Source organism: Cynocephalus volans, chromosome 3 (genome assembly GCF_027409185.1).
Source record: "Cynocephalus volans isolate mCynVol1 chromosome 3, mCynVol1.pri, whole genome shotgun sequence".
Lineage (NCBI taxonomy): Eukaryota > Metazoa > Chordata > Mammalia > Dermoptera > Cynocephalidae > Cynocephalus > Cynocephalus volans.
In genome coordinates, this window is record NC_084462.1 from 17,179,198 (window position 1) to 17,201,616 (window position 22,419).

At 47.5% G+C, this 22,419-nt stretch overlaps 1 protein-coding gene across 2 annotated transcripts in view; it reads right to left on the reverse strand.

The window, feature by feature from the left end:
- MAD1L1 (mitotic arrest deficient 1 like 1) overlaps positions 1-22,419 on the reverse strand; it is a 461,087-nt gene that overhangs the window by 363,317 nt on the left and 75,351 nt on the right. For both annotated transcript variants that reach the window (XM_063089903.1, XM_063089902.1), the window contains exon 10: positions 19,460-19,546. In XM_063089903.1, the coding sequence (XP_062945973.1) occupies positions 19,460-19,546 (87 nt within the window). The remainder of the gene's footprint in view (positions 1-19,459; positions 19,547-22,419) is intronic.

Sequence of the window (22,419 nt, forward strand, 5' to 3'; positions counted from 1 at the left end):
CCAAAGAAGCAATCCATTGCTAACCAAGCATGATAAAGCATTGCCCAAAGAGAAGCAAAGTGGTGAGAGAGAGCACAGGCTCAAGACAGCCAGCCCTGATTTCATATCCAGACTCCAACATGAGCCAGCTCCACAACCTTGGGGAAGCCGCTGTATAATGAGAAAAACACTATCTAGCATGCAGGGTTAGTGTGAGGATCAATTAGAGTCGTATATAAAAGTTGCTGGTACCGATAAGTACTTAACAAATGTGTTTCTTTGTTCCTACTCCTTCTTACCCAGTTTCATAAATGGATCTAGAGAGACCCTCCCAAGGTACATGGCACCAACAGGAGTCCTCAATGTTGTTACTAACACCCTTCCTCAGACCAAGTGTGCTCACCTGCCAGAAGCATCCACCTTCTAGAGGTCCCTGTTCTCAAACAAGCAGACCCTAAAGAACTAGGTGTACTAGACAGAAACGAAAGCCCCTCAGCAGGAGGGGGCACATCTCCAGCTCTGGCACCTCATTGTTATCCCCATCTCCAACCTCTCCTCTGCACTGAGTGGCGGAGGCCACTAAGAGAGGGAGCACAAGACTGGTTTTATGCTTTGCCAAACAAGGAATGAAAGCATACTTAGATTGCCTGATGGCATCACAGAATTGCTCTCTACACTGTACTTCAACAATCAATACATCGACAATCAATACATGTGCTCGTTCATGAAAAAGAGCCAGCAGAGGCTGGGCTGAGGAAGAAGTTCTTTAGCTCAGGGCTTATAAACTTCACACAAAGTTACCAGGAAACTTGAGAGATACAGTCATTAGAGACTGGTCCGCCAGTGACTTCCTGGGCTCAGCAGCACCAAACATGAGCAAGGAGGCTCAGGAAGACCCACATCCGAGCCCTTGTGGACTTGGCAGCCTACCCTCAGACTTCCAGACAGCTGCTCCCAGCAGCCCTGGCCCCTGCTCTGGGCACGTGCTGCAAGGTGTGGGCTGCTTTCCCGGGGCCAGGCCTCATGTGAACCCCTTCCAAATAAACAAGAACGAAGAAGTTCCAGGAATCAAAAGATTGAGAGACCAACCAACCTCATTATTCTCTTCTTCAATAAACCACATTCAAATATTATTATTATTATTATTATTTTTTTTTTTTTTTTTTTAAAAAAAGGATCCGAACCCGTGGCCTTGGTGTTATCAGCACCGCACTCTACTGAGTGAGCCACGGGCCGGCCTCACATTCAAATATTATTCATTTCAGTTTTATCCCAAATAGTTGAGAAAATCTAAATCCTAACACCACCTTTTGGAAGATCCTTAAAGAAGTTTGCTTCCAAAGGATGGAAGTGACCCAGACACCCTCTTCTCAAGTGTAAATGGCTCTCCAGATGCTATTTTCTTATTTGGGGTGCTGAGATCAGCATTCTTTATTCTCTAACAGAAACATCACAAAGCAGCAAGCGTATGCTGGTGTCCCACCCAGCCAACATGACGAAAGGCTGTCCGTAACTCCACACACCTCTTCCTTCCCTTTTGCATCATGCACACACCATTCTTTTGCCATACCCAGGCCTGGAAAACACAGCAACAGCTTATCTACACCACATCTGCCCCAGGCGAAGAACTTGGGCCATGAAAACGCCTGAAAACCTCAGCCAGGAAAAGAAGAGCTTTTCCAGCAGTCTCTATGTCACCTCTGATGTGCCACCTAGGGTTCCAACAGGCAAGGGAGCCCATGATCTGAAATAAGAACAGTAAAGTTCACCTGGGCCAGCAGTGTCTGAACTGTGCTCCTCCAGCCCTGGAGTTTCCACAGACGTAGGCCAAGCAGGCAGCATGCAGGACAACCGCCCAAGGTCCAAATAATAATGGTTGTGAGGGCAACTATCATTTACAGAGAGCTGCTCTGTGCCATGCCCCATGCTCCTAGTCCATGATTACAGAGCTCAGAGCAGCTGAGCAACAGGCCCACTTTCACACAGCTGATGAGCCCTGGGTTGCGCCTCCACACTGCTTTCTAACCATTACTACCCCCTGAAGCCACTCGCTGCAACCCATGTTATGTGAGATTTTATGGGAGGTGAGAGGAAAATAAGCCACAGCTTAATTTTTTAAAAACAAGTTCCAAAACTTGCCACAGAGGGTTGAGAGAATGTAAGAGAATTTGACACAGGTTCTGAAAGGGAAGGAAAAAGGGAACAGAACACATTTCCTACCCCAGGGTGAAGACTCTTTCCTTCCACGTGCACTTTTAATACTTCAGTCCTGCGCACACTCTGTCCTCACCTGCCCTTCCCAGCTCCTCCTCTGTGGCCACGTCTTCAGTAGATGAGGCTCCACAGGCACATACTTATTCCAGAACCTGCTTGGCCTGATGGAGTGAGGATCCTCAGAACCACTGCAGGGCAGGTGCTGTGGCCAAGTGGTCAGGGGAGATAAGTACATAGCATGGAGAGGTTAAAAGAAAAAAAGTTTTATTGACAAACTTGAAGGAAAACCACATTGAGAGGTGGGGATTTAGGGCATGAATGTCAAACTCACATTTCCCGATTATTAAGATAAAGTCAAGTTCGTGGCAGGGAAGCAAATGAGGACTTGCTAGCAGGGCATCATTTACAAGGCCACAACGTTGTCACCTAGCTTTGTCTCCATTCCCTGAAAACGCCCAATCACCAGAGCTGAGCTAGGACTGAAACAATGACAACTACAGTATACTACTACTTATTCAGCACCTACTACACACGAGGTTGCACTTAACCTTCAACTCCAAAGGTTGGAATTAAACCTATGTTAAAGATGAGGAAACTAAGGCTCAAAGAGACAAGTGAACGGCAGAGCCAGAAGGTACCCACAAACCCCACTCCTCTGGTCACAACAGCAGCCAGTCACTGAGCACCTACTTAGTGTCAGGAACTCCCATGATATTCAATTCTCCAATCATTTTGCAAAGCAGGAATCATTAGTCTGATTTTCCAGATGAAAAAGAGGCACAAGTTCCAAGAAACTAAGGAAATGGAAATAACTCTTACCTTGGAATCAACATTCAATAAGAGGCCCTGAAGCCCTGGCCAGGACAGGCACAGTCTCTCCTCTCCCAAAGTTGACACTCCAGTATGGAATACAGTCTCAGCCTCATCTTCCCGTGGGCATGGTCAGCCCTATGTGGACAGGGTGAGGACTGTGAAGAAGGGTCACACACAAACAGTCTTGGAAAGATGGCTTCCAAGAGGCCCTGGAGCATCGCAGTTCCTCTGGAGTTAAGGAAGGCCTAAGGGCAACTGGATGCTCCCATCCCCCAGGCCGCGGCCCCACATCATGGCTGCCAGCTCTGGCCATGGGGAACACATTGCTCTGCTCCAGCCACAGCACCTGACTTCCTGGGCCAAAGTGCACTCATGGCCAGCCCATGGGATTGCTTCCCCCTCCCCCAAGTCCACAGGTCTGCAGTCCAAGGCTTGCCAAGGACAGTGAGCTGCCCTGCCCTGGCCCGACACTGAGGTGCCCCTCTCCCCTCAGCCAATGTGGCTGACTCCCCTTGGCTTGGCCCACAGTGGTCATGACCCTGAGAGGTCTGTGTCCCTGAGTCTGGTCTCTAGAGGAACCAGCCGCTGACAATTGATCATAGCCCTGAGAGTGTGAAAACAACAAACATATTCGGAGAAGCTACCATTCCAAGACTGCCAGTGGCTGGGCTGGGGCCAAGGATACACTCCTGAGAATTCCCACAAGCCACAGAAGGAAGCAGATGCTGTCCTTCAAGGCTGTGATGGGAAGAGGCGGGTTGTACTCTGGGAGGCTCCAGCCCAAGAGGGTTCCAGAATGGGCCAGTGTGAGGGTCTCTGGGTGGAGATATCACACTGCTGCTCATTCAAACCAACACTTCTGACCAAGACACCACAGCATCTGGAGATTGCCAACTCTCCACTCAATACCCTAAGTGCCACAAATAATAACACTGATGGTGTTTACCACCTTCTTGTGACCAGAAGCAGCAACCACTCCTGAGCCTCACCAATGCACCACTCATTCCAGCTGTCTCCAAGAAAGAAAAGCAGGACAGGCAAATCTGGGAGCTGAAGACAATGGTAGGTGACCTCACGTGCTTGGATCTCTCTCATGGCTATAATTACACCATCAGAAATATCTAAAGACTATTTTTAAAATAGACTATACCATTTGATTTTTGATTTTATTCATAATGTTTTATGCCATGTAAACTTTAAAAAATTTTGCATAGTCAAATTTATCAGTATGTCTTCTATGGCTTCTAAGATTTTGTGGGCTACTTAGAAAGGCGTCTCCAAGATAATAAAAAATAATTTCATGTTTAAAAACCATAAAAATAAAAAATAATAGACAAGAGATCAGAAACATCTGTGTTCTAGGTCTGACTCCATCAACAACCTAGGGTAGAGTCTACTCCCTCCTCTGGGCTCAGTTTCCCTGAGTTCTCAAAGGATGCTTCCAGTTTTAGGGTCTATTATTTGGACCCTAAAGAGCCTGTGACCTGCACCAGATCACAGGCCATGTGATCACGGCTATGTTCCTGTGGGTTCCGCAGCCCCCAACTCCTCCCCTGAAGTACCTAGTTGCTTCCATGACCTAGGCTTAGTTTAAGACCAGACCACACAAGACCCTGAAGCCTGGAGGCAACTACAGATGCCCCTTCCAAGGCTTCCCACTCTGTTTCACTCCCAGTGTCTTCTGCTGGGCTCCTTACCAGGCAAGCATACCAGAAGCAAAGGGTCAGCCAAATTCATTGGTGCCCAAATGTAAGTAAATAGTAATACCAGCACCTCTTCAGCAGCCTCAGATCAGCCCCTTACACATACCTACAGGGGACCCTCATAATAACCCTGCAGGGAGAAAAGGGCAGGCACCTCTCCCCTCCCTACAGAAAGGGGACCACGGCCTGGAGGCTGACCAGTATATCAAAGTCCTAGCTGGCAACAGCAGAACCAGGAGCACCCTCAGCCAGTGGAGGGACACTTAGTGACAGAGACAGCTCTGGTACTAGTCAGTGGGAGGGGAAAGGAGGGAAGGAGGGTCTCAGGCATCACTGGAAACAGCCTGGACTTGCCCCACAAGAAGCCACAGGGAGACCCCAGGTCAGGCTCAGCTTCCAAAATGAAGAGCCTCATCTGCCTTAGACTTTCCTCCAAAAGAAGGGCAACAGGTGAGGTGGGTGACAGCCATCCCAGGTCCCAGCAGATCAGGTCCGTGCCAGGAGAGACCCAGAAGAGCGGCAAGGCCTGGGAGCCTGGCTGCAGGTGGGAAAACAAGGGCACTGGCCCCAGCCAGCCTCTGCACATTTAGCAGGGTAGCTAAATGACCCTGGGACATGCTGCCATCTCCTATGGCAACTGCTACAGAACTAACCACTCAGAAAGTGATTGCATTTGGGGATGAATTTTTTCCCAGTGCTTGAATAAAAAGGGGAGTTTTACATTTTATCCACTTCCACATCCCATAACAATAAAAACTTATTTAAAAATCCATGAATATGTAAATACCATTTTAAATATGGAAATGCAAAACACGCAAGAAAACAGTCTGGGTGTGAAATATTAATGGCATCTCATCTTGCTGAAAAGGGACAACACAAGCTGGCTGGAGTGGCAGCTTGAAGAACCCTGGCCAGCAATCTTGGATCCTAGCAGCAGCTGAAGTTGGACCCTGCCTGAGGAGGAATGTGGTCAGTCCTGCACACAGGGCCCACCTGGGCCTTCACCCCACAGAGGCCAGACCAGTGCCCCACCTGGAGAGGCTCATCCAAACCAGGCCCCTTTGTCACCACTGCACAGCCCTGCCAGGGGGTGATCACGTACCAGGCCACCAGGAAATCTGGCAATGTCAGCTGATGCCCAGAATTTCCTCTGGAGCCCAGGATGGACTGGACTGGACTCTCTCTCTCTCTCTCTCTCTCTCAGGGGAAACAAGGGATTGACCCCAGGCAGAGAAGCCATGCAGTGCAGATTCAGACAGATCCCAGGGCCAAGCTGGAGAGGCTCATCACCATGAAGGGCTGCAACCCACCCTAAAAGCTGGCAGTAGGGGCACCCCTGGACTTCACTAACACTGATGAGAACATGAGTAGAGGACCAAGAATGCCCCGTGTTAGGAGAGAGAGGTAGAAACAGCCCCAGGCAGGATCCTGTGACAAATACCCACCCACTTCAAGGTCTTTCAATTACATACCCTAACTCCCTCCCTCTCTCTCCTTCTCTCTCAAATTGGCCACAAAATGTATAGGCTTGGTCCCAGCACCCCTGCTGGGGAGGCCACAGGAGGCGGTTCTGAGAGGAGAGAGCAGAAGCCAGTGGCTTGCAATGCTGCAGGCACCATCTCATGTCCAAATCTGGGCACTGCAGGCAGGTGCCGGCACCCTCGGAGGCTGCCTTGCACCTACGGCCTGAGGAAGACCAGCCTCCTCTATGCACATGGCTACTGTGACAGGCGTTGTTTTCCTGCCAAAAGTCCCAAACAAGAAGAGGGGGGGTTGAGAACAACCAAAAGGACAAGCAGACTTGAAGAAAGAGGCCAGGAATCACCAGGACAGACCACAGTGGCTATGCCAACAGAACTGTCCTGAACGTCAGGAGGACAGCAGTTATGCCATCAGCCTCCAGGTGGACCACACAGGTGTGACCACTCACACAGAGGGCTTGATCCTCATGTTCCCTTGAGGGATGCAGCTTTGGGGCACCTGACTTACAAGTGGTCCACCTTAACATTTGTAGCACCAGACACCAGGTGCAGGTACGGTGGGCCCATTTGGACCCCAGCACCTTCCTGAAGGGCAGCTCACTAGGCCTGTTCTACAGAAGAGGAAACTGACTCAGAAGAAAGATAACTTTCCTAAGGGCACACGCTGTAACAAGACTGATGATGCTGAGCTCTGAAATAAGGTCAGCTGCTGTGCTGACTGTCTGCACTATTATCACCATCCTGGGAATGATACTATTATTGTCCCTACTTTAGAGATAAAGACAATGTGCTTTGAAGGCTGTTAACCGGTGGGGAAACCCAGCCCCACGCCTGGGCTAGTTTAGTGCATAAGAAGCTACTGTGGTGCAGGTGCATTCTGAACCCCAGGCCATCACTGGGCCCCAGATTAACCTGGCATTTGACAGCCCAGGAGACCCCCTGCATCCCAGAAGACACCCCTCAGCCACTGTCCAGGTGGGCTACTGAGGAGATAGGCTTGGGATCATCCCTAGGTATGACATACAAGAGACAATTGGTGACAGCAGCAGTACACAGAGATAGAACACAGCAGGTTCTCTACTGCCAGCGGAACACCCCCAGCTTCCTTGAGAGGGTGGGCCTCAAAGCCTTCCACAGGGGACCACAGAGCCCAGCACAGCTCACAGTCTCACTCCCAAGCAAAGCCCTTCCATCTGCACACAACCAGGGCTTGCCAGCCTGACTGTAGTTTGTGGACTGACAGTTCTGAGGAGACCACAGCTGAGGTCTGACAGCACTAAAAAGTGCTTCCTCCCAGGACAGACGTGAGCCAGCCCAACTCACGATGCATACATAAATGCTGCGGAAGGCAAGACAAGGACTCAGATTCAAATATCCACTCTCTCTGCAGATATTCCACCTCTTATGCTATTTTCTATGCTTTATTTCCTTTTTTTCTCAAAAAATTCTGGCCTTGGTACTATAAGATTTAACTCCAAAGTCACCTCCTCTAAGAAATGTTCCCTGATATACTCTGTAGCCAGAAAATAAATACATCTCTGCACTGAACAGATATCCTTTACATTTTTCAATGCTTCTGTATCAGTGTGTGTGTACATGTGTATAGGTGTACATGTGTGCACGTGTCTGTTTGTACACACACACTCCTATTTTAATTCCTCCCTACAGTTTATCTGTGCCTGGTTCCTTGCTCCCCACATTGCCCAGCACATGGCCAGCACTCAGTGGTAACAGAAGTTTACATAATAATCAACGAGTGCTCTGCAGAGCCATCATCTCAACACCCACACTGCCTGCTGAGGACCACTGGGTATCACAGCCCTAACTGAGCAGAATACTGGGGTTCCTTCCACTTTGGCACAGTCAGACCTGGAGCAAGAGCTGCTTTCCCAGGTGCCATGTGAAGGGAAATTAGATAACTCATCACTTAGGCATAAAGCAAAACAGAAAAGTTTATCCTCCAATGGAACATTGAGCTAACAGTTTTAAGCCATTAATTTGCCTCAGTCTGAAGCAAGGTAGACAGTGGGTGGCTCTGAGAGCTGACACTAAGCCAGGGTGGTCAGTGCTAGCCAGCTGGCAGGCAGCCAAGGCACCAACTCATCTCCCTCAGCTGCTGCTACACCCGGCCAAAGTTGGTGATCAAACAACGCGAAGGAAGAAAGAGAGGGAATGGCAGATGAATCAGAATGAGAAGAGATGGAAACACCAGTCCATACTCCACAGTCACTGTTTAACGATGCCCCCCACCCAGCCCCCAAATCCTAGCCAGGATGCAGTGAGAAACAGGACCCCACAGGGACATCACACTGCCCCCACTCTCAGGGAGCTAACAAGACATCTGGGGGAGGAAAGATGTTTGTTTATTCACTCAACAAAAACCTACTAGGCATGGATTTGGTGCCAAGCACACAGTGACCACAGTCCCTGCACTCTCGTGGAGTTCATGTTCTAATTAGGAGAAATACAGAATAAATATACAAATAAGTAAACAAACAGTGTGTCAGACAAGTGCTATGAAGAGCAATGAGAGCAAGGTCAGGAGAAAAAGAGTATCTGGTAGAAGACGACTGTTTCTACAGGTGGGGAGAGAAGGCTGCTCTAATAAGCTGATATCCAAACAGACTCGCAAAGGGGCACAAGAGCAAAAACCCTGAGTTAAAGGAGCAGGCTTGGAATGTTCTAGAACAGTGAGAACTCTTATAGGTCAGGAAGGCAGGAGGAACAAGCAGGAGAGGTCAGAGGTCAGAGGGGTGGACTCACAAGTGGAAGGAAGCCCCTGGTAGGTTTGGAGCACCAAGTGACATGACCAGACGACATGTTTCAAGGTCTCTCTCGCTGCTGTGGGACCATGCCACAAACAGACAATGCTAAGACAGAGCAGACCACAAGGGGACCCAGGCAAAGCAGGGAAGCAGGCACAGGGTCTCATAACCCAGGAAGAACATGACACTGGCAGGCAGGGGAGGTGGTGAGACTGGGTGGGATTCTGGTGCACCTGCAAGTAGAGCCAAGGTAACTTCCTTATGGTCTGGATGGTGATGTGAGAAAATAAGAAAAGTCAAGAAAGCTCCAAAGGTTAAGGCCTGTGCAACCAGGAGAATAGTGGTATCATCTACTCTGGCACCTCACTCTCTCTCTCTCAACTCATTCATTCCTTCAATATTTACTGAATATCCACTGTGTGCATGAACTATGCTCTTGCCAGAATCACAGTGGTGAATAAAAAAACCCAGATAGAGTTCTCACTCTAATGGGAACAATTTCAACAAATATATAATGAAGGTAAACTTGATTACATAACATATATTCTAATGGAAATCCTAACTTAGATGGGATCAGCAAGGGCCACCTGAGGAAATAAGAATTGAGCCCGGAACTGAATAGGATAGAGATGTTCATCGGGGCGAGACAGTCCAGGAAGGTAACGTCGGGCTGGGACATGGGGTGTCCAAAAACTGGAGGAGGGCAACACGGCAGGAGCAGAGCAACAAGAGACTTGTGAAATTAAATGCACTGGAGAACTCTGCAGGGGCCACACCCTGGCAAGGAATCTGCATTTCATCCTAAGAGAAATGGAAATCATAAAAGGGTTTTAAGTAAGGAAGCAACACGATCTGATTTACATTTTAAAAAGATTCCCTCAGACAATTGTGTGGAAAGTGAATGGTAGCAAGGGAAAGAGTAGAAAATAGTGACACAAATTCTTGTCAGCTGAAGGAACAGGAGGTGGTGCAAGAGCAGTGTGAATGCACTAACAAGGAGAAAGAGCTCCACAAGTCAGAAGGAGCACATTATGTCCAGGTGAAGACTTAAGACAGAGGGGACCCCAGACGTGGGCCTTGAAGGGTGGGGTGTGTATTAGTCTGTTTGTGTTGCTTATAACAGAATACACAGAACTGGATGATTTATAGAGAAAAATGAAATTGATTGCTTACAGTTTCTGAGGCTGGGAAGTCCAAAGTCCATCTGGTGGTGGCGACAGTAACCAAGGGTTCTTGCAAGATGGTGGAAGCAGAGAGAGCAGAGAGAGAGAAGACAGACTCTCCTCTTCTTTTAATGCCCTCAGAACCACGCACCTGACCACCATTTTTAATCCATTCATTATGGCACGGTCCTACAATTTAACCTCTTTAAAGCTCCACCTTTCAATTACCATAATAGGATTTCCCACCCTCCTAACAGTCACAGTGGGGACCAAATTTCTAATACATAAAACTTGGGGGACACAATCAAGCTTCAGTGAGTTTTGGGGGGACATAATTCAATCCACTACAGTGTGCCAGGAACCCATGAGGACTGGGCCATCAGTATGGACAGAGGGGACCATCAGACCTGGGCCTTGAAGGACGGGGTGCTGGGCACCTGTGGAGCTGGGTCATTACAGACAAAGAAAGCAGCACAGAAACAAGGAGGCGGCCATGCCCATACTCGTCTGGATCATTAAACACGTACTGAGCAAGGGCCAAGCCTGTGCTGGTTACCAGAAATACAAAAGTAAATGTTCAGAGACCCACATCTCAAGGAGCTCATGGTCACGGAGGAATAGCCCTCCACAAACAGCGCAAAACACATAAAGATCCATGCACAACAACCAGAGCTGCCACCCACAGCAGAGACCAAGTGGACGGACACAGCAAGAGGAGCAGCACTAAAGGAACAAGAACTAGTCAGTCATTTAGAAGGCTGTGGGGCTCCTACGTTCCAAGATCTTCACTGGGAAAACAAAAAGACAATGCTGTTATGCTAATACATAATAGCAGCGGCCATGTATTAAGAGCATGCTGTTGGCCAGGCACTGTAATATTTGACTCATAGATATCATCTCACTTACCTCTCATATTAACTCCAAATAGGTGCTACTATAATTTCCATTTTACAGACAAGAGAAGGAGAGACAGAGTAAGAGAGAAAGTGGGGGGAGATGCTCAAGAATATGTTCAAGATAGTACATGGCAGAGCTGAACTTTGAACACTACCCTAAGGCTGCACTGTCCAGTAATGGAAACCACTAACCACGTGTGACTATGCAAATTTAAGTTAGAGCTGCAGTTCCTCACTCACACTAACTACATATCAAGTGCTCAACAGTGACATGTGACCAGTGGCTACTGCACTGAATAGCACAGATACAGAACATTACCAACATGGCAGGAAGTCCTGCTGGACAGCACTGTCTACTAAAAGCCTGCACTCCTGATTCTGTATGGAAGCAAGAAGCAAAGGAACACAGCCAGATGGGCTCAATCTCACGTGTACTCCATGAGAACCCTGGGAGACAGTGCAGGAATAAATGTCATCGTGGTGAATACATAGGTGAGAAAACTGAGGCTCAGGAAAGGTTGGGGTTCCTTCAAGATCCCACCGCCAGTAAATAGAAGCTATGGTGATCAAGCTACAAATGTGAGACCTTGACCCTCTTCCACTTAGTCTGCTAGGGGTCATTTCATTCCCACATCTGGACAGAGACAGCACATGTATTCTTGGGGTCCTCCTCCATGGTCCTAAACAGGGCCATTCACACCAAGACTGCTGAGGTCCAACACACTGGGATACACAACCAGTACCCACTGTGGGAGCTCAGCTTGGCCTAGTGCCACCAAGGACCAGCCCAGAGCTCACAGAGATTGAGCCCCGCCACATCTTTGGGACAGATGCACTGTGGTGATCACCCACTGAGGAACGCATAAAGACAACCCATTAGACACAGGCTGGTTTGACACATTCTGCCAAAGTCCATTTTACATCTATTGGCACCAAAAGTCGAACGAATATGACGAGGCCCCTGTCTACGTCACTGACAACCCCAAAGGCCTGCTCCTGCCCTGCTGGGGCACATGCAGCTATGGGAGGCAGCCCAGCTCAAGAGCAGGGCCAGGCTGTGGTCATCTCTGGCTCTACTCTCCCCACTTTATCTATCCACAGTAAATCCCATCATATCTACCTTTCAGATTATCTGCAGCCCAACCCCTTCTGATCATCGTCACTGGTCAAAAACAAGAGACATATCTTCTCACCCCTTTATGGAGCCCACTGAAAAATCAGCACTGCCTGTTCTTTTTTTTTTTTTTTAACAAGTATTTTTTTATTGAATCTGCTGGGGTTTTTTTTGTTTGTTGTTTGTTTTGTTTTTTTGTCTTTTTCGTGACCGGCACTCAGCCAGTGAGTGCACCGGCCATTCCTATATAGGATCCGAACCCGCGGCGGGCGTGTCGCTGTGCTCCCAGCGCCGCACTCTCCCAAGTGCGCCACGGGCTCGGCCCAACACTGCCTGTTCTAAACTCTCTCAGAAGTCATACCTCCCAGTGACCTCAAAAGATGAACATGACAACAACCATGGTGATTACAACTAGCTAACAACTTGCTGACCTTGTGTTACACTCTACATGCTTTACAGAGGTAGTTTTACTTAATTAAGGACAAAGAACTACTTGGTGGTAGAGCCAAGACTTGAACACAGGCAGCCTATGCTTAGAGCCAGTGACAACTTCTCAACCACCACCCACCAGCACTATAGGCACGGCATGAGATCCACTCAAATTCAGAGAGTACGTCCTGGCCATCATGAATCTTGTGCACCTTTCATGGGCCCTGCTGGCCGGCCTCTGGACTGCTCAAGAGCATTATAACTCAATGCAGACACCAAATGACAAGGTGACAAGGCCTCATTATACTACTCCAAGATGGTCTGAAAGGATGGTCTAAATGCTTGGTACAAACAGCAGGAAAAGAACCATATTAAGAATCATGACTATTATGCTGACCTCAGCTCACCATTGGGAGGCAACAGAGAAGTCTAAGTCAGACAGAGGCCAGGAAAACATACCCACCAAGTGCACCACCTCTGTGACAGATGACATGGGTGATGACTACTCATCTCGTCCACTTATTCTTGAGTCCCTTTCACTAAATGAGAACTCATCTCCTCCAAATGTTGCCAGACACCTGAGGATGGCAGCATCAGATGGAGCAGGCCAGGCCCAGCTCCCAGGGAGCAACCCAGCCAAAGCACCAGGAAGCAGGACGTCTAAGGAAGACCACAACTCCATGTGTTCAGGACTTGTCAATCTGCTGGCTTTAGGCCAAGGGCTCTTCTGGAATATCTAGAGACCAGAGGCAGCAAAATGTGATCTTCAAAACAAATTGCAGTGATTAGAGAAGCTCAGAGCTAGAGTGCAGTTCTGCATTTGAACAGGTAGCACTTGAAGGCTAATTGTACAAAGAGAACCATCAGCCCAGAAGAGTCCTGGCCCAGCCAGTTGGAGTGGCCAAGTCAGACCGAGATGCAAAGAGCTCCGTCTGTGCCCCTGACAATCAGAGGCTTTTGTCTGCTTAGTTCTATAGCCAGTTCTACCTTAAATCAGCATCAAGGAAGGGGACTTGAGGCTGTACACAGGCAGGGCAGCCTGAGCCATGCAGGATTCATGACTGGGGTGTTCACTGAGGTAGAGAAACAGATGTCAAAGGGGGATCTTCAACATCACCCAGAGCACGTCAGCCCATTACCCTTCAGAGTCTGAAAGGTAACAATGAGGCCACGGTCTAAGCCATGAAGGAATGCAGACAGCCTCCTGTAATGACTCAGCCACAGCAGCTCCCAGCTCTCCCAATAGCAGAGCTGGGGAAGTGGCACACAGTGGGGTGCCTGGGTCCTTGGGACCCCAGGGACACTAACAAGTGCCCAGCGATGGCAAAGGAGACTACAGGGCAAGCCCCTGCTGAGCCCTGTGTGGAAAAGAGTGAGCAGAGGGCATGCCTGGATCTGTCCACCAATTCTGAATAACTTGCCTTGTCCTCAGCCCCATAACCAGGAGGTAAATCATCAGACTCAAGGAACCAAAAACAAGGCTAGAGCAGCAAAAAAGAAAGGCAAGGTTCCCCTGTACTATAATTAAATTCCTGTCCAAAGGTAAAAGAAGACAGACACTGACAGACGATATTCGTATCAGTGATCAGTGATGCCCTGTGAGTCATCCAAGGGTGAAGAAGAAATGGAAAAACACAGAGAAAGCCTGGCTTGATGGTTTATGACACCCCCTTAACTGAAATGCAAGCGAACACTCAGCTCTCCTCGAAGGACTTTCTACGTATGCTCCACAAGCTGCCCCTTTGCCCACCAGCAACTCTCCCCCAACCCCTGGCTAGACAACCAGCCCAAGGACTCTTCTTATCACACCGCCATGTCATGAGGATTAGACAGCTGCTGTATGCCAAGTGCATTATCAATGTCATCTCAAGTAATCCTCAAAACACCCCTACAGGTAGACACTCTCTCCACTTGGAGATAAGGAGATTCCAGGGCAGTGCTTGAGTAAGCCTGCATAAAGCTAACAAATGAATTCCTCACCACCTACTGAGAGCAGTAAGTCCCCCACCTCCTGCCACCTGGAAGGGCTCTGGAAGTTTCTTACCTCTAAAAACACCAGCCCCAAGATAAAGATGAGGCACAAGTCCCACCACTGGGCTTCCAGCCTCCAGTCCTAAGGAACCAAAAACATTAAGAGAGATAAAAAACTTCAGTACAACTTACAAGAGTTTAGAGCCATGATTTACCAGTAACAAGGGCTCAAAAGCTGTAACTCAATGGTACGAAAATATTTTCTTCACTCCAGGCTGATTGGTGGCCCAGCAGGTGACACTGAGGTATGATGGCATTTTATCTTCCCAAAAAGAGGCAGGTGATGGCTTGTCAATTCAGCATCTGTGCAGTGCAGGATGCTTCGGTTTTTCCCGCACTGTTTCATACAAAGTTCGGATCAGATCCTGACTTAGCTGCCATCCCTTACTCAAAACTCTTCCTGCTAGAAGAGTTCCAGGTTCTTCCCTAAGATAGCCTGGAATGTTATTGCAATATTTATGGAGAGAGACTGATGAAAACTTAAACTAAGGTACCAACAGTAAAAATTCAGAGAAGGAGAGAGACCTATAGAACTGGCTGACATACTCTGGCTTCCAGCTTCACGAGTGCTGGACACATTCTAGTGACAGAAACCAAGTCACTGAGAAAGCAACTGCAGGAAGAAGTACTGTGTTCTACACATGGAATCAGCAAAGGAGGAAAATTATACAACACCCAGGTGAGTCTGTCTCAAGACTGGCACTGTCTTTATACTTCTCACAGTGGTACAATAAATAGGTTAATATGCACTATTTGTTTTTTACAGGCCATATTCCTGAAAATATGCACACTACTGACCCAGCCAGCCCATTTCAGGAATTCACCCTAAGGAAACATGTTCAAAGATTATGCTACAGAAAGTCTACTACAGCATTGTATATAACAGACCAATATTGAAGAAGAGAAAAAAAAACATCCAGCTTTGGGCTTTTAAAGTACAGGGCAGCCACGCAATACCATATTAAAAAGCTACTAAAATGAAGTAACAAACATTTACTAGCAGAGAAAGATGAACACATCAAACGCTCAGAACAAGCAGCAGACAACAACTTGTGTGTGCACAGGAGCATAAGCCCACTGGTCCACACAGACCTGGGAAAACATCTAGAAGAGGCCCTGTGACACGGTGATCTCAGGTGGGAACAGATCTGTTCTTCTGTGATGTGACGAGGAATTACTTTTAAAGAGAAAAAAACAAAACTGACCCTTTGTAACTTTTTTTTTAATGAGCCCCACCTTGCGATGCCCTCCCTGGATCTATACCACAGCCTGCCGGGACTGGCCTGACATCTTGTTCTGACCCTTTTCCCACATCACCTCCTTCTCATTTCATCTGAATTTCTGTTCAACTGCCTTTAAAAGATTTGTGACAATGCAACCAATTGTTCCATCTTACGAGGTTCCCTGGCCCTCACCACACAACGACACAGCGAACAGTGGTGGAGTCTCACCACCTGAGAGAAACAATCGAGGGGACAAGGCCAGTGCAGCCAGCCCAGGACACCATGCTGGGGCAAAAGTGGCAAAAATTCACATCCCAACTGCCACAGCCAGTGCCACCAGTGCCACCGCCATCCTGGGGTCTGTCTCCTGGGAGTGAATGAAAGGGCAGGGCACGTCGTTCCCTTGGGAGTCTCAGCCCTAAGCACAAAGTCTGTGATCAGCACATGGATGAGAGGAGTCTTCCCTCATCTCCCTGAGTGTGCTGAGACTCCCACACTTCACAAGGGGTCCCAGGTGGCCTTTGTCGGGAAGTGTCCACACCCCACCAAGCAGCAGCACCACCATCCAAGGACTTCTTAGTTCCTAGGCACGACACTAAAGCGGGTTTAGACCTCAAGCAGCCTACCGGTTACTTAAAGCACTTTACAGCAAAGATGACGAGAGGGTCAGAAAAGTGCCCACATCACATGGTGGAGGCCCAGCCTGCTCCCCAGACCCTGCTGATGAGACAGAACTGAGTCCCCAAATTCAGTGCCTGAAGGTTGCCTGTGTCTCACCACTCACCCATCCCAATGGCACTGTTTCCAGCATGACTCACAAGCTGGGCAGCAGTAACGTCTGCCAGCCTCATCTAGAACTTGCACCTTCGCTGAAGAAACCAACACAGAGCAACAAATCCCACGTCCCACATGAAGCCACAGCACAAAAGGCCACCTTGGCATTTCAGTGCAGCCTCTCCCTTTGACCTCCCAGGCACCTTCCAAGTGAGGTAAGGGCAGTACTGGGACCTCACCTCAGCTACCTGAGACCCTGTTAACTAGGGACTACAGTAGCCATTTCATAGAAGAGGGAAAAGCACTGAACACTTCCACAGGATGCCCCAAGGCTCACCGTTGCTCCAGGGAAACTACATTGACTCTCAGGGGGAACCCAAAGGCCTGAGAAGCAGGCAACAATCCAGGAGTCAGGAAGGCCACCTGCCCACTGGGCTGGCTGCTCCCTGAGGCAGGGACTCCATTCCCAAACCAATGTCCTCCAAAGAAGATGCGCTGGTGCAATCTGCATTTATGACCACAGTGAAGGTGGCATTAGGGGAATGTGCAGACAGGAACTTCTCCTTCCTTGTGGCTCTCTGGATACTCAGACTGGTCTTGCTCCTTGCTACTGGTCAAAGCAAATAATTTTACAAAGTACCTCATCACTGGGTGGGAGAAAAATACAGACAAGTTTCCTTTCCCTTAATAGTTCATTCCGTTTCATATTCAAAGTAAAATGAAAAGGATTGCCTGGCAAAATGTTAAAGCTTTAATTTCAAATCACTTTTAATGCCTGTTTCATCTGACAATGGCTTTGAAAGCCAAAGGCAATCTTTATCATTTGAGGGTTTTAAGGTAAATTGACGTGATTATGTCCAACATAACCAGATGCTTCTAAAAGCCAATTTTCAAAGTGACATCAGCCCCCAAAATAAGAAATTCTTCCTCTGGCTACTAATAAATTATTAAAATGCTACCTCGACAGGAGGATGAGGCTATAGCTTGATAATCTACAGCAAACAGGCTGGTTCTCCCCACCCCACCCCACCTATCCGTGGGTCAGCCCATGCAGGGTGCAGAGCCCACTGTGGTCACAACCACAGGGCCTTTCCTGGTGCCCACCTGCCTCGGGTGATGCAACAATGAATCAGACTAGTTTAAGCTTATCACAGTAATTCCATCTTCTCTGTCAGTACCCAGTCTGGGGCAGGCAGGCAACCCAGGTTTGGCCGATGAGGCATGAGGGGAATATGCTGGCAGTGTGGGTCCTGGAAAATGTCTCTTCCAGAAAAGAGATCCAAGAAAGAGGCCTCTCCTTCTGCCTCTCATGTGACACCTAAACCTGGGCAGCACCCTCACAGCCATGAGAGAAACCAGCCTGAGCACCCAGCCAATTATCCGCAGGATCTGCAACCACAGATTCAACCAAACACAGATCGAAGATACTTGAAAAAATAAAAAATAACAATAAAAAAAAAAAATACAAATAAAAAATACAGTGTAATGCATTTACATTTTACTAGGTATTATAAGTAATCTTGAGATGATTTAAAGTATACAGAAGGATGTATACAGGTTATATGCAAATACTACATCTCTTTATATCAGAGACTTGAGCATCCTCAGGTTGGTGTCCTTGTGGGAGGGGGAGAGTGTCCTGGAATCAATCCCCTGAAGATACTGAGGAATGACTGTAGATATTTGGTCTTTGTCCCTGGTTCCGTAAAATCCTTGAAATTTCCTTAGTGATAGGAGTCTCTTATTATTCACAAAGAGCACCTCTTGATCACACCTGAGTTTAGGCTAATGAGGTAACTTTGGGTGGACCCCCTAGATAGCCTCATGATGGGGCTGGTCAACAGAAAAACCAGCAATTAGAGGGTGGGAACTTTCAGACCCACCTACCCACATCCAGGGAGCAGGCAGGGGGTGCTGGAGACTGAGTTGTAATAACTCTTGAACAAGATTCAGGGAGCTTCCAGGTCAGTGAACACAAGGAGGTGTTGGGAGGGTGGTGCACCTGGAGAAGGCATGGAAACCCAGTGTCCCTCTCCATGACTTGCCCTATGCTTCACTTCCATTTGGCTCTTCCTGAGCTGCATCTTTCATAACAAACCATTAATAGTAAGTACAGAATTCTCCGGAGTTCTCTGAGTCATTCCAGCAAATTACAGAACCTGAGGAGGGGGGTTATGGGGTCCCCTGAATTTGCAGCTCAACAAAAGTGGGCAACCTGGGGACCCAATACTTGTGACTGGCATCTGAAGTGGGGGCAGTCTTGTGGCACCAAGCCCTTAGCCTGTGGAGCTGTGCTAACTCTGAGCAGTTAGGGTCAGAACTGAATTGAATCACAGGACATCCCCAGTGGTGTCAAAGCTGGAGAGGTGTTGGAAAAGACACCACACATTTTGTGTCAGGAGGTAGAAAACCTAGATCAAGCCATGCAGTTGCCTACCTCTGCTGGCTATGGAACAGATTTGCTCCCTGCTAAGTGAGATTTTTGCTGTTTGCTGTCTACGGCATCTGGACTGTTGGGATACTCTCTGCAGTCCTCCCTTGAGGGCACGAGTCTACCCGCCAGGGACCAAGTTTCTAAACCATGACAAGATCACACAGAACTCACACATGGCCAGAAAGATGAGAATGCTCCTGATCCAGAAGAGGCCCCATGCATCAGGAAGCCAACGCACCAGGGACCCAATGGCATTCAGCAGGTTGTCAGAATTACTGCAAGATGGTCCCTCAGCTGAGTCTCAGCACCACAGCTTCCACTCTCAAACCCCTGCTGCCCCACCATCTCAGACTAAGGCAGACCAGACGGTGAAGCACATCTACTTCTGAGCGAGCCAGGTAGGCACACTCTCTTACTGGCCCCAACTCTCCAGGGCCTACCTGCTGTTGATGGCACTGTTCTTGTCCTTCAGGGCAAGCTCTCTCTGCTGCAGCTCAACAACGAACCTGGAAAGATCTTCCGGAGTCCTGAGGGATAAAGAAGACACACTCAGTTCCAGCTGTTGCCTGGAAGTGGACCTAATTCTGCATACAAAATAGAAGGCCCAAACAATGTCAGTAGCTGCTGACTGAGAGACCCAGGATGAGTTCATTCCTGTGGCCCCTTTTTCAGGGCAGCATGCACTCATCACAATCTGGATTCAACCCTAGCCCGCCCACCAGCTCTGCAACACTGGGCAAATTACTTTTACAAGGCTTGATTTTATTTCACCTGTAAAAATAGGGATAATATGTAACCAATAATGTCATTATGCAGAAGAAATGAAATAATGTTTAAAAACACCTACCAAGAGCCTGGCATAAATGAGGAGCCCAGAAAGTTGTATTTTCCTTTCCTCACTTCTCCTTCAATATACCCACATATAACAACAAGAGTTATAATAATGGATCCCCATACATATAATGCTTTATAATTTTCAAAACGACTCCAAATTAACTGTCTTAGTTAACACTCAGAACAGCCCTGTTTTTTATTGTTTCCGTTTCTTAAATGAAGAAACAGATATAAAGATGTTAAATGGCAGGTGCAAAGTCCACTCCACTAGTGAGCAGCACGGAGCCTCACTTTGAACTGTATCTTCTAACTCAGCAGAACATGCATCAAGAATTTCTTTGAGAGTTGAAAAGTAATGCCCAGTGGCCATGTGAACATTCCCAGATGCACAACACAGAGCATGCAGCTGAAGGCTCTCTCTCTGGCTTGGAGTGCAAGTGGCATGTGACCCTGAGGCCTGAGGACCCATCCCTGTTTTTCTCATCACCTACCACCACACCAAACACAGGGCCACACAGAGAGCAGGAAGTGGGGTCTATGTTGTGTGAGCTCCATTTAGGAAATGACCACTGCATCAATGAATGAGGGACAGTGACCCCTACACTGGTCGAGGAGGCTGTGACTCCAGCTATACCAATAAGGGAGGCACTCCATGGAAGGAGAGTCCTGCACAGAGAGTGAGCAGCCACTGGTCATTAGGCAGCTGAATCCAAGAGGGGTTGTCCAGCCCCAGGTCGATCATGTGAACCCCCATCCCCAAGGCCTCTGCTGAAGTCAGAGATTGCCACTTAACAGTCACATTTTAACCAGGACCTCTAACAGAAGATACGTCTTGTCACATCCTGCTTAAAACCAAACCTAAAATTGACATACTGCGAATCCTAGACTTTGGGCCTCTAGGACCCCTCCCTCATGCAAGCCACATGCTGGCCTTTTCTCTGTCACTTGAACGCATCAACCCCATTTGATCCCCGAAACTTTGCATTAGTTAATCCTTTGCTTGGAAAGTTCCTCCTTAGATTTTCCCATAGCCAGCTCCTTCTCAAACTACAGAAAAGTATCATTTCCTTTAAGATTTCTCTAATCAAGCCCCAAGTCACTCTCCCACCCCTGGCAACCACCACTCTACTTTCTGTATCTGTGAATTTGACTACTCTAGGTCCTACACACAAGTGGACTCATATAGTATTTGTCCTTTTATAACTAGTGTATCTCACTTAGCATAATGTCCTCAAGGCTCACCCATGCTGTAACACATCAGACCTTCCTTCTGAAGACTGAATAATGCTTCACTGCACAGAGAGGCTACTTTCAATTCATCCATTCACCCGCAGGTGCGCAGTTAAGTTGTTTATACCTTTGACTACTGTGAATAACAGGACTACAAACACAGATATAGGAATATCTCTTTGAGACCCTGTTTTCAATTATTTTGGGTATACACCCAGAAGTGGAATTGCTAGATCTTTTAGGAACTGCCATACTATAGTGGCTGCATCATTTTACATTCTCCACAGCATTGTTTACAACATTAAAAAAAAAAATGCTTAACAATAGAAAATAAATGAATAAGTCCTCACAGCCATAAGATGGGATCCTATACGCCCATTAAATCTGATGCTAGGCAAAGAGAATTGGCCAGGTAGTTGCCACAGACACCAAAAAGCACAGGGGAACATACAAGGGCATATTCAGGTTCTGGTCAGGGCAGTGGGATGCATGTGGTTTCATGGTGTGTGGTATCATACAAGGGGGTGGGGGAGGTCTAGTGACCATGGACCATTTGAATCATCTGGGATAACTCCAGTCTGCCCCACCCCAATCCACTGAATCAAAATCCCTCAAGGTGGGACTCAAGATCTGCAAACAAGTTCTTTGGTGATTCTTACACACAACTACTTTTAGAATGACTGATCATTTGCAAAAAAGAGAGGGAAAAAACCTAAGCGGTAAAATGATCATATAATCTGCATGGCAAGTTACTAAAAATAATTCTTTATGCCATCAAGAAAACCATCTACTATACATTTGACAAAGAACATTCTCTAAGGTTGTCTATCAATGGAATGGGCAAATATCAGGTTCCAGAACTTGGTCCAAATCTAAAGAAGAATCCCAGAAGACATGGCAGAGAGATTTACCTATAAAAACTCTGAACACTTGAAATCGTTTCATGGCTTTGGCTACTATTTAAGATTACTAGACTTTGTGCCAATTTGATAGATACTAGAACATCTCCTTCAAAACAATAAGTAATACAATACCAAAAAATACAAATACATAAAAACACGATGGCAAAACTGCTATAAACAGGGATGTTCCAATATACAACTCTAGGGGGTACAAATTACATTGTTCGTGGAAGTATTTATGATAGACAAAAATCATAATAATTGCAAAACACTGCATACAATGGGGCAGATGTCACTGAAAGCACACTATATACATAAGGCCCTTTAATCTTTTCAACAGCCCTGTGAGGTAAGAGATAGTGTTACTCCCATTTTATATAGATGGGGAAGCTGAGGTACAGAGGAGACAGGCAGCATGCCCAAGTTGCACAGTC